Source organism: Ammodytes marinus, assembly GCF_949987685.1.
Source record: "Ammodytes marinus genome assembly, chromosome: 14".
Classification (NCBI taxonomy): Eukaryota; Metazoa; Chordata; class Actinopteri; order Uranoscopiformes; family Ammodytidae; genus Ammodytes; species Ammodytes marinus.
The window spans coordinates 14,615,108-14,634,195 of NC_137218.1; the positions used below are offsets into that span (position 1 = coordinate 14,615,108).

The 19,088-nt window shown below is 39.8% G+C and overlaps 1 protein-coding gene across 7 annotated transcripts; it reads right to left on the minus strand.

Moving 5' to 3' along the window:
* Nucleotides 1-1,298: 1,298 nt before the first annotated feature.
* On the minus strand, nt 1,299-17,270 carry arfip2b (ADP-ribosylation factor interacting protein 2b; the record flags this gene model as incomplete). Of its 7 annotated transcripts, none has more annotated exons than XM_080041412.1 (10): nt 1,299-4,244; nt 4,354-4,528; nt 6,870-7,027; nt 7,178-7,399; nt 7,500-7,615; nt 9,827-9,883; nt 10,298-10,406; nt 12,134-12,166; nt 15,036-15,146; nt 17,139-17,270. In XM_080041412.1, 9 exons carry the CDS (start codon nt 15,132-15,134, stop codon nt 4,089-4,091), a joined length of 1,125 nt encoding a protein of 374 aa, XP_079897538.1. In that variant the 3' UTR covers nt 1,299-4,088. The 7 variants fall into 7 exon arrangements, with proteins under 7 accessions (XP_079897538.1, XP_079897537.1, XP_079897540.1 ...); XM_080041411.1 differs by having other exon boundaries at nt 12,110-12,166; XM_080041414.1 differs by lacking the exon at nt 12,134-12,166.
* Nucleotides 17,271-19,088: the final 1,818 nt, after the last annotated feature.

Consider the following 19,088-nt stretch of genomic DNA (forward strand, 5'->3'; position numbering starts at 1 on the left):
GTAATTTTTTAGAGTTGCAGGCCTAAACATAAGAAATATGAGAAATTAATGGAAAGTGTGGATCCATATGGATACCTTAGGGTTGTGTCTGTGTGTGTGTTGTGAAATTACTGTGTGTGTATGTGTGTGTGTCTTTGTGCGTATGCATATGTGTGCAGCTGTAATGTGCAATTTGTGGGTTTTCAGGTGGCTGCAGGTTCACTTTGTTACTTTGTTGACATCATCAAAGAAACTGGAATTAAAAGGTCAAAAGCAACTAACAATGAATTAATATTTGATATGTATGTAAAGAGGTCAAGTGGGATAAAAGGTTTTAAAAAAAAAGTAGAAAAAAATATTACTGTATAATGTGTTTAGGGCAGTTTATAGGGAGGTCATGAGAGGGAGTATTTATTTGCATCTGTGACTGCACAAATACTAAACATGTATCAAAAGCAGTTTTATTGCAAATCATTAACATATCCTAGAGTCTAATTATCCCACTCAAAAAAATCCACTTTGCATCTATTATATGAGAAATTTTTCAATTATTGTGTTTTTTTTTAATAATAATGGCTCACGTCATCACATAAGCTTGCATGTAAAGGGTTAAAAGCAATTACAAATGAATGAATATTTGATATGTATGTGAAGAGGTCAAGTGGGATAAAAGGTTTTTAAAAAAAAAAGTAGAAAAAAATATTAATGTATAATGTTTTTATGGCAGTTTATAGGGAGAGGACGTTTTTGTCCTCTAAGGTCATGAGAGGGAGTATTTATTTGCATCTGTGACTGCACAAATACTAAACATATATCAAAAGCAGTTTTATTGCAAATCATTAACATATCCTAGAGTCTAATTATCCCACTCAAAAAAATCCACTTTGCATCTATTATATGAGAAATTTTTCAATTATTGTGTTTTTTTTAAATAAAAATGGCTCACGTCGTCACATAAACTTGCATGTAAAGGGTTAAAAGCAATTACAAATGAATGAATATTTGATATATATGTGAAGAGGTCAAGTGAGATAAAAGGTTTGTAAAAAAAAAAGTAGAAAAAAATATTAATGTATAATGTTTTTATGGCAGTTTATAGGGAGAGGACGTTTTTGTCCTCTAAGGTAACCAAGGCGTAGTAAAAGTTAAGGATACCCAAGGGTTAAATTCACATGTGTACATTTGAAATGAAAAGTGTTTTTATCTGACTGAACCCAGATGGTTGTGTATCCGTCTACATCAACAGAAAGCTAAAGTGCAATACAAATGAGATGAAACGACAAACAGAAAATACAACCGGAGCTTTTGAAAATGTGCACTTTAATTGTTTTTCCCTTGGGGTAGGGTGGGACTTTTCAGGTCTGAGTGAGGAATGAAGGTATTATCACATCAATCATAGACACTTCATTTATCATCTTAAATACCATATTGTGCAATCATCCATACAGTACGACACACCAACCTCAGCCTAGAAAACATTGATTGTACACAAATAAAGTCTCTCATACATATCATACATATTACACATATTGGTTCTCTCTCTGCAACAATGTAAGGAGGACTGGTAGTAAGAGTGACCTGAAATTATTGTCACACTGTTTCAACATTCTACTGAATGTTTAACTAACTACAGAACATAATACATAATCCTATTGCCATTCAGTTTGGTGTTGGGTTAGGAATTTCAAAAGGGGGCAGGTTTGGAGGAGAGGAATCACATTTTGTTAATATTGCTGAGTAGCTGTCCAAAAGACAGGAACTGTACAGTGAAACTGCAATTTTAGCCATTTAAAGAGGCATGGTCTTAGTGAGTGCCTTTTTCAGCCAGAATAAAAACACACCCATTTGACACAGTGACACGCAAGTATTCAGAAAACACAATCCAAACAAATCCTTTTTTAGATACAATTCCTTTCATAATTGTCCTTTAAGAGTGTCAGCAACAGTAAGACGTTTGGATTCTGCTTTAGTCAGTTTCAAACACCCGTAAGCACGACATTATGCCAGTCCATGCGAGCTGGCACACAGAACGGCAAGAGTAGAGCATCGGTGCCTTCACACATATCTGCACGTATACTTTGGATCGTGGCCTGCCATGCAAATACAGAGGAGACAAAAGGCAGGACTAACCCATGGACTGAGCCCTCCTCTCTGTTATTACAGGCTCTCATGAGCTAAATTCAGCATGTAAAACATTCACTACACTTGATTACCGCCGTTTGATGTCACAGACGTTTGACACTGTGAAACTAAAACACTTTCTATCAGTTACTTAGGAAACTTTTTTTTGTGTGGAGTATATCAATTATATATTTGGTTATCCTGAGTCATGTTTTCATGTTATGTGTGTGTCATTTGCAAAACACCATAAATGTTCATACTCTTAAATTGAGTAGTTTGCACAAAACAAAAGCTTTAGTGTACAATGTGTTGATTACAACAGATTATCACACACAATGAACATAATAAATACAGTGATGAATAACAATTCAACATTACATGTGAAGTACCATGCCAATATTTGATGCTAACACCTTCACCTTAATTGTCAACAATAGATGATTGTTCACTACCGTCATACTAAGAAGACGCTTCAGTTAAAAGAGATAAAACAAATGAACGAATCATTAGTGATATCCCATTCCCCAACTACTATTTTACAAGATTTTTTGTTGAAATATTAGGATTATTGATATCAGACAGCTACAGTAATCTTCACTGTGAAGAAAGGTAACCATAGTGTAAACACATATATCCCGCTTTAGGACTGAAAGATAAGATCCTAGATGTCAAAGACATTTCAAAATCACATATCAATGTCAATCGATGTTAAAACAAACTAAATATGACTTCCTTCGAATATTCCATAAAACAATGGAGTGAATCCTGTCAATTGTGTTAGATCTTAACTATCTGACATTGCCTCTCAAAGTCTCCTCAGTCTGCTCATTACACAGTTAACCTGTACTAAACAACAACCCATGAACATGTAGCATCATTCAATAAACATCTCTCTCAATTCTCTTTGGGTGAATAAAACTAAACAACAGTTTGTTGAGACCCGAACCAGAGTAACTCTGGGAAGCTGTGGCAGTGTTCTTAAATGACCATTGCATATATACGTCAAATATTTCTTCAGGTTACGATTGAAATCTGTAGCACTTCTACAGACTAAGCTTTGCGATGCTTGCAGTCTAAAACACTGGCACACATAGCACCAAACAGTATACTTTCCTTCAGGCTGAAGCACAGGATATACAGCTGACTAGAAATTAAAACATAAATGACAGTTAAAATAAGCTAAAAACTATACTAAACCAAGCCTATGTATAAGCTACAAATAAATCATATAATATATATTTCAAAAGTGAAACAGTACTTTATTTGAAATGTACATTGATTTGTAATATCTGGACATTCCTTTCCAGTGTACCATACAAATCCCCTTCATGTGTAGTTTGAAATCTTCTCTGAACTCTTCCTTGATCCTGCAGGCCACATGTTTATTCAGTACATTAGCTCATGTATAAGGAGGCACACAAGGAGAGTGATCAGGTCTGGAAGAGTATTCATGTAATGTTTGGTTACATCTTAGTGTATTCGAATGGTTTCAACTTTTTTCATTTTCTCATTGGTTTCTGTTTTTCAGATAGTGTGCAATGGAAGTTTAACTCAGAGCACTGGGAGCACTTGATGAGAACGATAATGGTGATTAACATGGCTAACACAAGCTCACAGCAAAATAGTGTTGAGTTAGACGGGGGGGTCGAGTCTAATAGGAGAGAAGGAACGGAAAGATGAACAGTTTTTTTGGGGTACAAAGCACAAAGAGAAGGGAAGAGTGAAAAAAGGAAGAGGCACTAAAAGCCCCCAGGCTGTTCATGAAACTGTCCACTTGGTTTCCTGCTGCTTTTAAGCCCATTCATCAATGATACCCTGCAATTTCATCTGTCCACTCATACAGCCACACAGCCATGCGCTCGCCTCATATCTTCATCCTCCCAGTGATCTGTATGCTCTTCCCTCTGGAGTGGTCCTCTGTAATTAGGGGGTTTCAACAGGTAACAGGTGGACGTGGTTAAATAGGAAGCTGCAGGAGGCAGACACTCTCACTGCTCCTCTAGCCAGGATGGCTTGTCGGCGCCCGGGGGCCTCAACTTGATGTTGAACTGCTTCAGCGTCTGCTCCAGCTGCTGCTGGTTGCCAGCAAAGTACGCTGAGATGGCGTTATGAAAGAGGAGGAGCTGCTTATGCATCACCTTCACCTGAGAAAGAGAAGAAAAGAGAGGAAAGACTTTAAAGTCACACCTGGATGCAGGCTTTTTGTTTTACTTTGAAGGCAGATGACGGTGCAGGCCTACTCTGTCCACTGACCTTATTCTCCTCCAGGAACTTGAGTTTAATGATGACGTCAGAGCGGAGGCGTTCATACTTGTCCTTCTGGGTCTGGTACTGTTGCTGAGCAGCCTCTATGCGGGCCATGGCTACAGCGTCCCTCGGACCCACACTCAGTTCCTCCAGGTCTGTCCGGTAGGCATCAAACTCCAGCCTGTTTACAAAAGGAGGTGAAAGAAAATCCAGAGTTTTCAAGGCCCTTTAAACTTTGCTGTTTACTATGGGATTGAATACGAGAACATTTTCAGCCAAATTTGTGGGGATTATTTCACATGAAAGATTACTGTGTATATTGTATGTGTCTCTGTCTTGTGTTAGCAGTATTTGAATTCAAAAGTGATGTCAGTTGATGGATTGTTTTGACACTGTCGATCAAATTTGATCAAACTACACCCACCACGCAATCCCAATGATGCAGACTGGTCGAGGTTTTATATGTTAAACAGGACCTATTGTACTTTTCCATCTTTCCTGACTTCTAAATGATGTTACGATGTCGGATAGACGTGTTAAACAATGCCGAAGCGTAAAGTAATGAGGTACGCACATTTAGAAGGGAGCCCTTTCTAAATGGGTTTTTTTTTGGTTGGCTTAGCCCATACAATGTGTGCTCCAGGATTATTATTTTTTTTTTTTTACAAACGCTCACAACAACTTAACAGTGATCAGGACTTCTCTAAAGGCTCATTTATGCTCTACGTTAGATACGCATACGGATATGGACGGAGCCTTCTGTCCGTACTCTGCGTACATTACATGCGTATTTCTGCACGTATCCTGCAAGCTTGCGGATGCGTACCAAACGGACAGAACGGAGCATTACTACCGAAGATCACGGGGGGCGCACAGCCAACAGATCACTTTCACACTGTACAAACGAAAGACATAATACTTTAGAAAAGGTCTTAACTTTTGAGGAGAGGTTTGTGTGAGTTGGTACGAAATTACATACACATTTATCCATCTATGAAGTTACACGGCCGGGGCACAGAGACATACAACTACAACAGAGTGCATGAGAGGGGATCGCACGGAATGTCAGCTAGACGGCAGGCTGACGGCAGCAATAGAGAAGTACCGGAGGTCCGTGCGAGACTAGTTTGTTTGACATGTCGTGATTGATGTCCTCAGACCCCCGCTGTCTATAATACAGCCTCCAGTTTAGCCTCTTCCATTGCTACGGTAGTATATCGCTAAAGCTGTTTCTTCCATGGATCTATTATAAAATATGTATTCCAGTTAATTCACTGTTTGACTCTTCTTCTTCCTATTTGAGTAACTTTTTACTCTGAGCGGCGCTGCTGCCCACTAATGGTTGATTTGCTTAATGTCCATTCCAACATAAAGGACGCATGGAAGTATGAGGGCAGTGACGGATATAACGTTGTGAACGTACGTCTCTATATTCGCACGGAATTGGAGCATGCCACTCAACAATATAGCACTGTGTTTTTGTTCACAGCGCTTCACAAGGGTCAGTAGTTGGCGGCTAAACTCCTGCTAAAATACGCCGCTGTGTCGTGTTGAAGAGTCAAAAGCGCAAGCTGTAAGTAACATTCAATCAGTGTCACCGGCAAAATGAGGGGTTGTTGCATCACAGTAGGCCTATTGTCCACAATAATCGCACACCAGCCCCCCATCCAAAAAGGAACTTTAAAAAGTTACAACTGTAAGGTCAGTTGTCTGTTTTATTCAAATAAGCAGTTCTTTATTTCTGTAGTGTGTATTGGCGTCTTTGAGCAAAATACCCCAAAAATGTTCAGCAAAGGGGGTCACTGTTGCGTCACAATAATAAGTATAATATAGACACTGATGTCAATTTTTAGTGATGTAGGCCTATATGTGGCCAACAAAAAGTGTAAAGTAATGTTTTCTTGGACCTTTGATGGGAAATTATTTATGATAAGCATTGGGTATTGCAATTTCACACGTGTACAAACAGAAGCTTAATTCAGTTGATGTGTGCTATGTAAATAAATATAAGCAATTTGATGCAAGTAGCTCTTGGCCACTTTAATTTTTTCAAAGTAGCTCTCAGTTGAAAAAAGGTTGGAGACCCCTGATCTACAGAGTTTACTGTGCGGTCAATTGTGTCCAGCTGCTCAATAGGAGTCCAAACTTTGATTGTCACCTTATTTAGTCATAAATAATTATTGTTACAGTAAACAGCTTTCAACATAAAAGCATCTTAGTCTATAGAGAGAGACATTTATTTTCCTTATACTTCTTTAAATGAATAGTTACTTTACTCGGTCGGTGTGGGGATTCAATCATCTTTGTCTGAGAGGTTCTATGTTTATGCCATTTATTGTCTTTAACCATGAAGGATTTTTATACTGTGGTTTTGTCTCAAATTAATGTATGAATATCTGTTGCAATGTGACATTTGGTTTCTGTATCAATATTTCTGTGCTTAGGCTCTTTTTATATTATTTGCTAATTCTCCTTTTAAAGAGGCTTTCGAAGCACAAAAAGAATACTTAACATGTCCTTACCTGGCGTTTTCATACATCTTGATTGTCATCAGGGTGTCATTCATGGTCTTGTTGACCAGTGTGTTGATGCTGGACACAAAAAAGTTAACGGCACCAAGTAGAGTCTCCCCATTCTTACACAGCAACTTCTGAGTCTCCGCATTGTAGCCAAACTCATCCTGTAAAAGGCAAACAAGGAGCATAATAAAACATGATTGATATTAACCTCACCAGTGCAGCTTCACCTAGTGTTATTCAACTTGCATGCTAACATTATGAGGTAAGACAAAGGCTATATGAAAGCTCCATGAACCAATTTGAGGCCTCACCCGTAGCTCTGGAGATTTCTGACTGAGGTCAGCAAAGGTGTCACCCAGTGCCTGCTGCGTCTGCACCATGTTGTAGAAGTGATTGGTCAGCGCTCTGGCCAATCGCAGGACAGTCTCATATTTCCTTTTAGTGTCTCGAAGCACCTCAATCTGGGCCTCCAGCTCAAGGTCCACAGTCCGAGAACCCCGGCCGAAACGCTCCGAGATCATTTGTTTTGTGCACTAAAGCGATGAGGGGAGACACACAGAGACAATCATTGGATTCCTGAGGATCCTACAAGGCACACAGAAAGGTTATCAACATTACATAATCTTAAGATACCTTGTAAGTGTTGAGACCCCACTTCTTCATTGTTTCTATTTTTTCTACAGCTACGCCGCGGGTTGCGTCCTCTGCCGTTATTGATGAGCTGCTGCTGCTGTGGTGCATGTTTGGACCTGAGAGGAAAGACCCAAATGTAGAAATATAAGAACAAGGCAAAAAACAAACCTGTTTGAAGCAGAAAAGAAAATTAAAAAAGGTGAAGTCAGCGATTCAGAAGAATGCTTAATGTCAAAATCCCTTTTTGTCAAAATCAGTGAATTTCTCCTCACAATTCGCTTCCTGTCCTTACTGTGTGTGCGCGCTGAAAAACAATCCAGTGTTAATACATAGCCTAGGCTCTGTAATCTGGCATGTTGCTAGCTACGGTGGGTCGGTCCGAGCACCTTTGTTTACCTACCCTTTAACAGAACCTAGGTTGTTAATCAACAGCATTTTTTTTAGCGCACACACAGTACGGACAGGGAGTGGATGGTGAAGAAGAGCTATTCACTGCTCTTTACTAAAGATATTTTGACAACAAGCCTTCTCCAGAATTGCTGACTCCACCTTTAACCCCAGCAATGAATACACCAAATAACTGCATACAGTGCATTAAAGCTGTGCTGCATTAAATGGATGCTGAAACCATGACCCCTTAAACCATTGTTAAACATGCACAGAAGTGAGTTGAGTGAGGAAACGCAGAAAAGCAGAGAATTAAACTGGGTGAAAACACATTATGAAAGATTGTACACACCAAGCTCTTTTTAATAAGTTGTGACTGTAAGGATATTTCGGGGCATTGCTAAAATGGCTAGTAGTGGGGGGCCGTATATGGGTTGTTTGTTGTTTTCATTTCAAGTTGATAAGAAAGTTTAGTTTTCACTTCTAAATTGAAGGTACGCATCTATAGAACAGTTTTGGTTTGAGTGTCAAGAAACTAAAATTCATGATTTCTGAATCTGTCTGGTTTCCGTCTGGTTTCTCTAACCAAAATTGTTCTATAGACCCTTAGCTTCGATAAACCTGACTGAGGATCCAGGCACCCCACTATAATGTGATTGTGAATAACCAATGTAGAGCCTGTTTGATCAATCAACTTCAACCTATTTCCCTCCCCAGTACCTTGGTATTCACTTGATTGGAAGAAGAGAGAACCACTCGCGGGTACACTACTTCGTCTGGCCTTCATACGCAGGTCTGTGACAGTGGATGGGTGGGGTGGGGGGTGTGGGGTGTGGATGAGGAAATGGTTCAGGCCAGGTGATTTATAACTCATGGTAGGGTAGATGTGGTACATAAGGTGTTTTTTTTAAATGATATAGTGAGGTTTTTTTCCCCCAGGATCAGGATTTAAAATGAAAGTTGTTGTATTTGGGGTTTAAACAAGAAGTTAAAGAGCCATAACAAAGCGTGCCCAAAAGTGGAATGGTCCGTAGGAGGAAGGTTGTAGGGAGGGAGCGTTGAAATGCAGAAGAAAACAGAAAATGAAGATGCAAATGGGATGAGGAGCATGTAGGAGGAAATAATGAAAAGGAGGTGGAGGATGAGATAGACAAGTACAAAGATGAAAGGACAACATTTAGCGCGTGTCACACAGTGAACAATGCAGACAAATGAGTGATGATGAACTAAGACGGTGGCAGTTTGAATTGCAGCAGTACTAAATACTAATAAATACTAATATATAGTTCAACTATTTATTTAATAACTAAATAGAATTAAGTGACATTAGAGGAATGATGACTCGTACATAAAGGTACTTTTGCCATCAATATTTAAGGTTTTCATACGAATACACACCATAGCAAACATGTGGATCGGTTTTTGCCACAAAGAGGTTCAGAGGTCAGCTTAAAGAGTTAGTTTGCAAATGAATAAAAAGATATAAACCCCTTAAAGGATACGAATTAATGTACAAGAGGAACCAACCAGAAAAGTATAGGTGTAATGTGTAATGAAATGATGTGATGGATAAAAGCCACAATATGTGCAAGAAGAAAAGCAGCAGTCAGACATGAGTTACTGCCCTTCTCTTGAGTGATAAAGAGAAAACGTTTGTTCAAGATAAATGGGACAGAGAAGCTGGCTCCCACTTCCCAGCTATTTAAAGAAAATAAAGATGAAAGCCTCTTTCCAAAATGAGATAGCCACCATGCGAAGAATATGCACACTCAAAATTATTTTTACTTCAGCTAACAGAAAAATGTCTTTTTGACAAAAGTGTTTATAGACTGACTGGATGTTCCAGATTCTCTAACCCGCCCCAACCCCTAAAATTATTCTATCACATTTTGGAAAAAAGCTCCCTGCATTATTAATTATAATTGGGTCTAAGGAGCCACCTAATCCTGTAACATGGATCCTTTTGTTAAACTCTGCATTGTAGCGCACTGCAGGGCCTAAGAGAGAGAGTGGGACAAAGATGCAGACATATTAGTATCAAATAAGTGGTAAAGAGTGTTGATGTTAATGCCCTGAACTAAAGTACAATAATAATCCCTATCAATCACACAATTACCCTGCGTTCAAACCGTTAAAAGAAAGCAGGAATGAATGAATATAGTAAATTGAGCAATAGAGACCACATAAGAGAGAGAAGAGGCAGTAACCTTTACTAGGGATAACGCAGCCCCAAATTGACCACAGGCCTCAGAAATCAAAGAGGTTGTTGTCCTTTGACTGAACTCCCTGAATAACTCCAGAGAGTCAGAGGCAGACAGACTGGGAAAAGTAACAGCTTAGGTGAGAGAGAAGACTGAGACATTTGTCAGGAAAAAAAGGAGCGAGAAAAAGAGTGAAGTAGGGACTTGTACCTTGTATTGAGCTGGTGGGGATGATACCTTCTGCTGTTCCTCCATAACCCCCAGACACTATGCTAGTCTCGTTCAGATTGGGACCCGATACCATCACCTGCTGGAGGTCCTGCAAAGGGTTTGAGTAAAAACAAAATAAAGAAGAACACAAACAAAAAGGGAAAGGATAAGGGGGTTTTGGGTGGGGATATGTAGACGGGAGATTATGACTTCAGTAAAATAGTGTTGACGATGTAAGTTAAATGGTTATTCACTAGAGGGGGACAAATACCACTATGTTAGGAAGGTTAGTGAGTATTTTTATTATACTATCTATGGTCAGTACACACTATCTCCAAGCAACATCTAGCTACAAAACCCCTTATCTGGAAGCCAACAGGGGGGGGGGAACTATAAAGTGTGTGAAAAGAGAGAAAACACACCACTAAAGCGCTCAGTCAATAATCAACCTAACTAATGACTTGAACTCAATCCCCTTCCATGACGGGAGCAAGCAAGAGGGCTACAATACCACACAGCTGTGACCGACTTAAAGTCCAACTCAAGCAGGGACTTCAATGATCTGTGCAGCAGGAAATGCTCAAGTAAACTATTCTTTCCCTTCAAAACTCTTCACAGGCTTCAGTGAAGCTCGGCAATACGAGACAGACTGTGTAACGTGCAACACACAATCCCATCACGTTTTCCTTCATTTAACTCATTTAACTCTGTTTTATTTTGTTTGCGAATGTGAATCAGATTGTAAAGAATAAAAAAAAATATATTTGTTGAGGGATTTATGGAAACAGGAATTCTAACCCGATTCCTGAATTTAATTTCAAATTTGTTTTTTGAAATGTAAACTGTGGACAGGAAGATAATATAAGGGACACTTTTGTGATAAGGAAAGTCTAAAGTTGTGGAAAGGAAGGAGGCTTTTTCCCTATTTGTAAGAAAAATATAAAGAGTATGACTCTACCAAAACGGAAGTTAAAATAAAACTGTTGTGATTTGTGCCGTTTGAGGTTAAACTGCATTTGAGGAACTATCAGCATGAAGCAAATTGTATCTGTAACATCAAAAGTATCTAGGCTCAACTTCAGGGCCCTGATGTGTTTGTAGTCATGGTCAGCTGTCTCCACTACCTTACCCAAAACTACAAGGAGCGCAGCAAATTAGCATCAACATTACAGCATTAGTGTGACAACAAGATGATTATAAGTATGACACCTTTGTTTTGTCAACCAGCACCCACTTAAATTAAGGAATCCCAATCACATCACCAAAGTGCACATATAATCTAGTCTACATTAGCTCCTGAGATCCTTTGAGACCTACAGTAAGTGTTGTTGGCCATCTGACATTTTGTTAACACTTCTTAATTTGAGAGATATTTTCCAAAACATGTGGAGTGTGAGAAGACTCCTATCTAGAGTTAGTAGGAGCCAAGTAAACATGCAGCTCAATTCAAGCTGCTGCACAGTGGTTTGCCAGAAAAAAATGAAATATGACATTTTGTGAAGTAAATCAACATAGTGATGAAAGGCAATTTAATATGGAATGAAGTCAAACCACTGAGCAGCACTACACACCAACACACACACACACACACACACACACACACACACACACACACACACACACACACACACACACACACACACACACACACACACACACACACACACACACACACACACACACACACACACACACACACACACACACACACACACACACACACACACACACACACACACACACACACACACACACACACACACACACACACACACACACACACACACACACACACACAAATGGCCTGCTCACCCTGGTGCCTCTGGAGCTCCCTACCTTCTCATCTAAGCTCCACTGCAGTTTTGCAGCCTGCACAGAGATGGAGAGGAGGGGGGAAACGACAAACACAAAAACGACAACAAAAAGAAACAAATAGAAAAGGAAAGGAGACAAAAAAAGAAAAATCCATGACTGAAATCATGAAACAAGATAAAGAATGATGCAAAAAAAAATTAAAAATTAAATCCAAGATAAAAAAAAAATCATCTTGAAATGTCCACAGACAGCAGGGATGTATGATGGAGAGCAGTGATGACTGATATCATAGGGGGGAGGGTGGTCATGTTGTTAGAGTTTAAAGTGTGTTGTTCTTCATCCCCGTACATCTATAATGTGTGACCATAGCTTTGCCATGATATTATTCCATCACTGTCTGTTCAAAGAAAACACTGATTCTTGTGCCATACTGCAACAATGAACAGACATTAACATCAGGGAGGAGGAAAAAAAAACAAGGAACTGTGTACACGCAAGTAACATGTAACCAGTTAGCCAAATGACCTTCACAATAGCAGCTGTGCCTACTTTTGTAACCTCACTAGCCTGCACTGACAATTCTGCCAAAGATGATTGTTTTAACCGAACAGACACGTAATTAATAGCAAACAGTACGTGATAAGGGAGGACAGAGCCTGTTAAACTGCATTCTTTCATTCATTTGGTCAATGCATCTTTGTGTTATCTTTTGGAGATCGGCCACGTTGTGTGGCATCTATTCAAAATGGGAGGAAAACTGACGTGGACACAGATCCCCTTCCAGGACACTTTGTTGACACAGTGCCAGCTCCCTGAGATGAATGAGGAAACATCTTTAAGTTGTCATCATAACTGAATATGATTGTCATATCTTGAAAGTGAGGTTTCGCAGGCTTATATAAGCTGGACAGCAGTGGCTCTGCTTTAAAATGGCCACTGTCTACTTTCATCCAAAACAACTCAAATACTTTGCAATTCTTAAAATTACAACTGGGACATCTTTAAACGAAGGACATGAGTAATCACCTATGAGAAAGTAATAGCATTTTAAGCAGCATCTAAACATGTTCTTGATTGCCCGAGAAGACACGAGTGAGACGCTTTGATGCATCTGAAGATTTTGCCAGGATGCTGTTGGCAGTAAATCCTATCGCTGTCACGGTCGAGCCGTTAGTCAGTCAGTCACCATTCCTATTCTGATACAAGCACAGTGCAGCAACATCTAAACAACAGACTAATTCTCTTACTTAACCTGCCAACCTTCAGCTCTGTGTGCATAAGTAATGGAGAGTGACTGCTGCAGCGTTAACTAAAGGGGGCTGCTCAGCCGATATCAATCTTATTTCAGAGACAAAGCTCAGCCAGTTTCAGATTAATTGCAGAGTTGCTATGACAACTGGGTAATATCCAGCACTGAACTGTGCAGCTAAACACTTCTAATGAATACGTTAAACTGAGCTAGACACACCAAATGGTTGACTACTTGCTTCACCGCTAAAGCTTGGTACTAAGGAGGTAGACATTTCTCTACTACCGGAGTGGAGCCACACATAGTTTGGTGAGCAAATAGCACAATAAGCTGCCAGTGCTTCCTCCAGGATCTTCCGTCTGTTTGTTGAACAAGGTGTGCCCTTAAGACGCAGGAAAGGGAACAACCCGTTTCACCTCACTCACTCTGCAACTCCACTATTACTCCATTCTAACTGACTCTGACCCTTAGCTGTTGGTGCTCAACTGTTGCTATTAAATAGAGCCCTCAAGCTCCTCTGTATAAGAACGGTCCCCACCTGGAGAGCAAGAACTACATCTGAGGGTTTAGCATTTCACTTAAACACACAAAGTTAAGGCTAACCAAATATAGCTGAGCTGTGTCTGCAATGGGAACAACTGGTTCCCAAGGAGATGGCTTGTCTCCAACACCTAATTTCCCAGGAGGATCTCTCCCCAAAGATGTAACCAAGCAGACATGTAGGACTTTGGGCAGCTTATGACACACAATACAATATCAAATAACAATTTACTCTGGCAGAGAACCATTTTTTTTAAGATGCAACTCTGTATACCATAATGAAAAAGGGACTAAAGATGGAAATTAGCATTTTACAATAATTTTGCATATTTACAAATACATTTTCATCAATATGCACTCTCCCTGCATTAAATAAATACATCTCAACCTCAAATCCTTCTGCTCTGGGCAGTTGACTAAAGTAGATAATGGAAAGTAAGAGAATAATCCAGGTGACTGGCCACAACCACACAGCCAGAATTCAACTGTATTTACTGAGGATGATTCCAACAGATCGCTACAATTGTGTGTGTATGTATGGTATTAAGAGCCCACTGCTTAGCAACCCTTGCGATGGCTGAGAACATAACCCAAAACCACAAAGTCAACTTGAAACAACTGAAAGAACACTCTGCAATAAAGCAGAGCTATGGATTGGCATTAACTGGCTTATGTGTGTCTACAGTAGGTTGCATTGTCTTCCTGTGCTCTCGTTTGGATGATTTAACCTTCAGGGATAGTACTGTATCATTGAATACACCATCAAGTCAATGCTATTGTTAGAAATCTCCTTAGGCAGAAAACAAAAGCAAAATAAAAATAAATAGTCACTCATGAATGAACTGAAAGCAAGTGTGATCTCTGAAAGTTTACACTTAATGAACATAAACCAATAATGAATAATATATAAAGATTTTCCAGACAGAAATCACATTATATCGGCTCTCAGCTCTACTCTGTGGCTGCAGTTTGGTTACTAGTATGTAAATGATCTTTTGTCAGTTTCTGGTCTGGTGGGTAAACACTATGTTTGTTTCCTTGTGCAAAGGCTTTAAATAGGTAAATAACTTCACAGGTTGGTCTCAAAATATTACACACAGTAGACTGTCAACTGATGCAGTAGCTGCGGCCCACCTGTTCGAGGCTGTCGTCTTCTGCTAGTGTCCCCGTGTCACCATTGCTGTTGATAGGAATCTCCATTGTGGCTGCTTTACTCATAATGCTGTCTGTCATAATGCACTGTGTCTGTGGGGGGGAAGGAGAGAGATACACATAGTGGATACAACAAACTACTGTATATAAAATGTGAAGAGAAAAGGCAGAGGTGGAAAAATATGCAGGGCCTTAATTCTCCTTTGAAGGGAAGAGACCAGAGAGCGTAGTCATAACAGCCAGATGGGAATATAATAGCGAGGAGATGGTTTTCAAAAAGCAAGGCTACTGCTCGGCATAAAAAGACAACACACCTTTGACAGCCCCATGCAGAGGAACCACCACTAACAATGAGCTGTATCGTTGGAGAAGCCGCTCTACTCTACTGCTCAATTACAGGACGACTGTATTTTAGCAGCGCCCACTCAATATAACAACTCTAGTCATTCTCATTGGTCAAAATGACTTGGCCTGCAGTCACACTTTTAAGTTGTACAATCAAATGTGCATAACATTAGCTTGAATGGGAATTATATATATATGAATGAGTGAATGAGTGAGTGAGTGAGTGAGTGAGTGAGTGAGTGAGTGAGTGAGTGAGTGAGTGAGTGAGTGAGTGAGTGAGTGAGAGAGAGAGAAGGACTAGGCCACAGATAAGTAAAATTAAGGGCACATTGCAGAGCGGGAGGGAGTTCTGTTACACAGGTAATTGTCACACCTGGCTAAACCCTGGCATGCCCTGACTGATTGATTACGCGCGAGTATTGTGTGCCTTACTGTTCTTCAGGACAAAAGAAAAGGACTTGAAGTGACACAGGCAGATTTTATCTTAGCACTTTGAGATGTAGAACCATCAGTAAAATTGAGGCTTAGTATGTCATATGTAAGGGGCTCCTACAAGGTCTCATTGTGAGACCATGTGGCTGACGTGTACTTATGCTTTATGACAGCTTTACAGCAGTTAAATAACTTGGATCGACACCAAAGATGTGGTTTCAAAGGGCGGTACAAGTTACACTTGTTTACATTTGCTCTGACCTCGCCTAAGTGGGCCTTTCCATTGTAAATGCTCCACAGGCCCAGCCAAGTCCATTTCCTGAGGAATGACACATCTCTCTCTGTTGACTTTAGAAGGGGTGTTTCTCTTGCTCAACGGCACTCGACACACAAACATTCCTCTAAAAACAGCTTAGTGCATCTGTGTAAGAGCTTTGGAATACAATTATAATACAACAACAAAAAAAAGTCTTCCCCATGAATCCAAACCGATTCAACCCCCAAGAAGACAAACAAAGACAAGACTGCTCACTGAACTGAGATTCCACACTTTGAGTGTGAGCCACTCCGCTAAGCTCTTTACCAAAGCTTCAAAGACTGAGCAACCAAGTCAGCTGCTTTGGATAACATCTACAACTGGAATAAGCCCTGATCTACTTACAATGCCCAATGAGTGCCTCAATCCACTGCGTTTTTGTCTCTCAGTTGATTCCCTTAGGCCAGGGCTAAATCAATGTGAAATGGCAACAGGGCTGAGCTCCAACACACAACTAACTGATAACCTTTACAGTCTATTATTAGGAATGGACGGCTTACAAAATAACAAATAGCACAACATGTTAAGCATTATTTCTGACGTGACAAAAACTTGGCCTTTAAATATGGTCAGACTCTATTGCTCAATTCATAAAGAGAAGGGAACCATATCCTGGGAGCCATAACAGGTGCAGCACAGGTGTATGGCTGTTCTCTGTCCAGCAGGTAACGCTAGATGCAGGCCTCCGCTATGTTCAATATGGCCAACACAGTCGGAGTTTATTCACGCCGGGGAGCTGAATACAATATATAATAAAGGGTACATGTTGAGTAGGTGCAATATATTGAAGCGTTTTTTCATCCTTGAAATTAAATTGCTTCCTAGTAAAGGCCGGCGTCTACTTCACACATTGCAGCTGTTAGGAAGCTGGTTAAAAAATGGTAAACAACCCATTTAGTTTACTGTGTAGGGCTGGCTACATTTTTTTCTAAATGTACAATACCAAACCCTGACAAAAAGCAATGTCGTCGTGTTCAAACGGTTGTACTTACGGTGTGCTTGGTCCCGTCGGAAGAAAACCGGAGCTGTTCGGGAAACTAGCAAGAGAGCTAATAACAGGCTAACAACGGTGCATCCCAGTTCGTGCGCGGCTTTAGAGGAGACTGGTGTGTGTCTTTTGTCAGTCCCCGGAATAAAACGCCCGTGGGAAACAATTAAGTGCACTCGTTTGAGAATATTACATTGACACAGCCTGGTAAAGTCCTGTTTTTTTGCAGCGTTTGATTTCTGACTCCACGAAAATAATCCACTGTCCTCCTTATTTCAATGAAGCCAGGAGGAACGATTTACGGAACTGACGACATAGTGAAATTAATTTTGCAGCGCTCTGAGCCAAAGGAAGTATATGCACGAGAAGATGGATAACTAGTCGTGACAAATGCAAAAAACGAGTAGGCTACCATTAGACAAACATTGATACGTGGCTCTAATGAATCCAGAACAAGCGTATAATGTTTAGTATTTTAACAACTCCTGACATTTATTTTAATTTGTAATAATAGGCTACATGCTTTGAGAGATCATTGATGAGGCATAATTAATAAGCTATACAACGCTTTAACTCACATTGTAATAGTTTATAGTCATTCAACTAATGATTTCCAAGCACAAACTTCACTACAGCAATGCATTTCCACACATCTTTGATATGAAGAATATGTAGCCTACATACCACCTTCGGTAGTTTAGTAGGAGTCAACTCTCTAGTGCTTATTTTGACTTGAGTGCATTTCACCATCACACATCGGAATGGTACCTGGAAACTGGAGCGGAGTGAGACTTCTTCATTTTTCATCCACTCGTCTTCAGCCCATCTTTGCGAGCAACCTGCAGGTGATGTGACCATGTTTCATCCATGGTTTCAGCGTGCTGCTGGTCGCTTTACATAACTCAGATAAGCAGTCGTTAGTTGTACGTGTTCTTATATTTGTGACCTAAGAAATTATGGGGTTTATTTATTAACAAGGTGGATCCAAATGTTGGATGCAACCATAGGATGCATGCAACTCGTTTTTCGCCTCCCCAGGAAATCCTGCCCCCCTGTGGCTGCAAATATAAATCCACTTTGATCATTTAATTGGAGCGAAATGACCTAACATTAAATATTTAGCCTATACAATCCAAAGTTAGTGTGCAAAGTAGTATAAGTAGATATTTGTATTGTCCAGCAATGATTTTTTGATGTAACAATGTATGGAATAATTATTAACCTTAGCCTTTTGGTATACTGTGCAATGTGCATGTTGCAACAGCAAACGTATAGGCTGCTGTCTCCTCAGAGGCAAGGGACGATTAGGTTATGCGAAGAAAATGAATATGTATTGTCTGGAAACAAACATGTACCCAAAAAAGTCAGCCTCAACACACACAGTACCTTGATTTAATCCTGGGGAAGCCAATGTATCAGGGTTATGCAAGATAAATGCTTTTTTGCTTATTCTTTCAAGTAGGACTGTTCTTATTGTCATTTATTTTAAATTATTTTGTAATAATTACATTTAGCTAGTATTACACTATACCAAAACAATGGTATTTTAACACATTGTTGAAGCTTACAATATACAAGGGGCAACTCCCGTTGTATTGTGTTTTCTTTTTTTGTATTCTTTCTCCCAGCTCGTTGATTATAAAGTTTTTAGTTTACTTACATTTTATCTCGATCAATTGTGTGGCATTCTTCCTTATTCTGCTCTTAACTTCCAAAACCCAGGCTGTGGAAAAAGCACAACGAAGCGATAATATACTGCCCTCTCCTGGTAGGTTTTAATATGTGATCTCTGAGTAGGAAAAAGATGCTGGGCCACACCACTGTGCAGAGAATTCTAATCAAGATCCTGCGTGATCATAATTACTCTTCTCGTTGTTGCCACAGAGACAGATAATCCGACTTTAATGGTATTTGTAAATGGAGAAGCTTCTTGGTGACTGTTTGATGAAAAAAA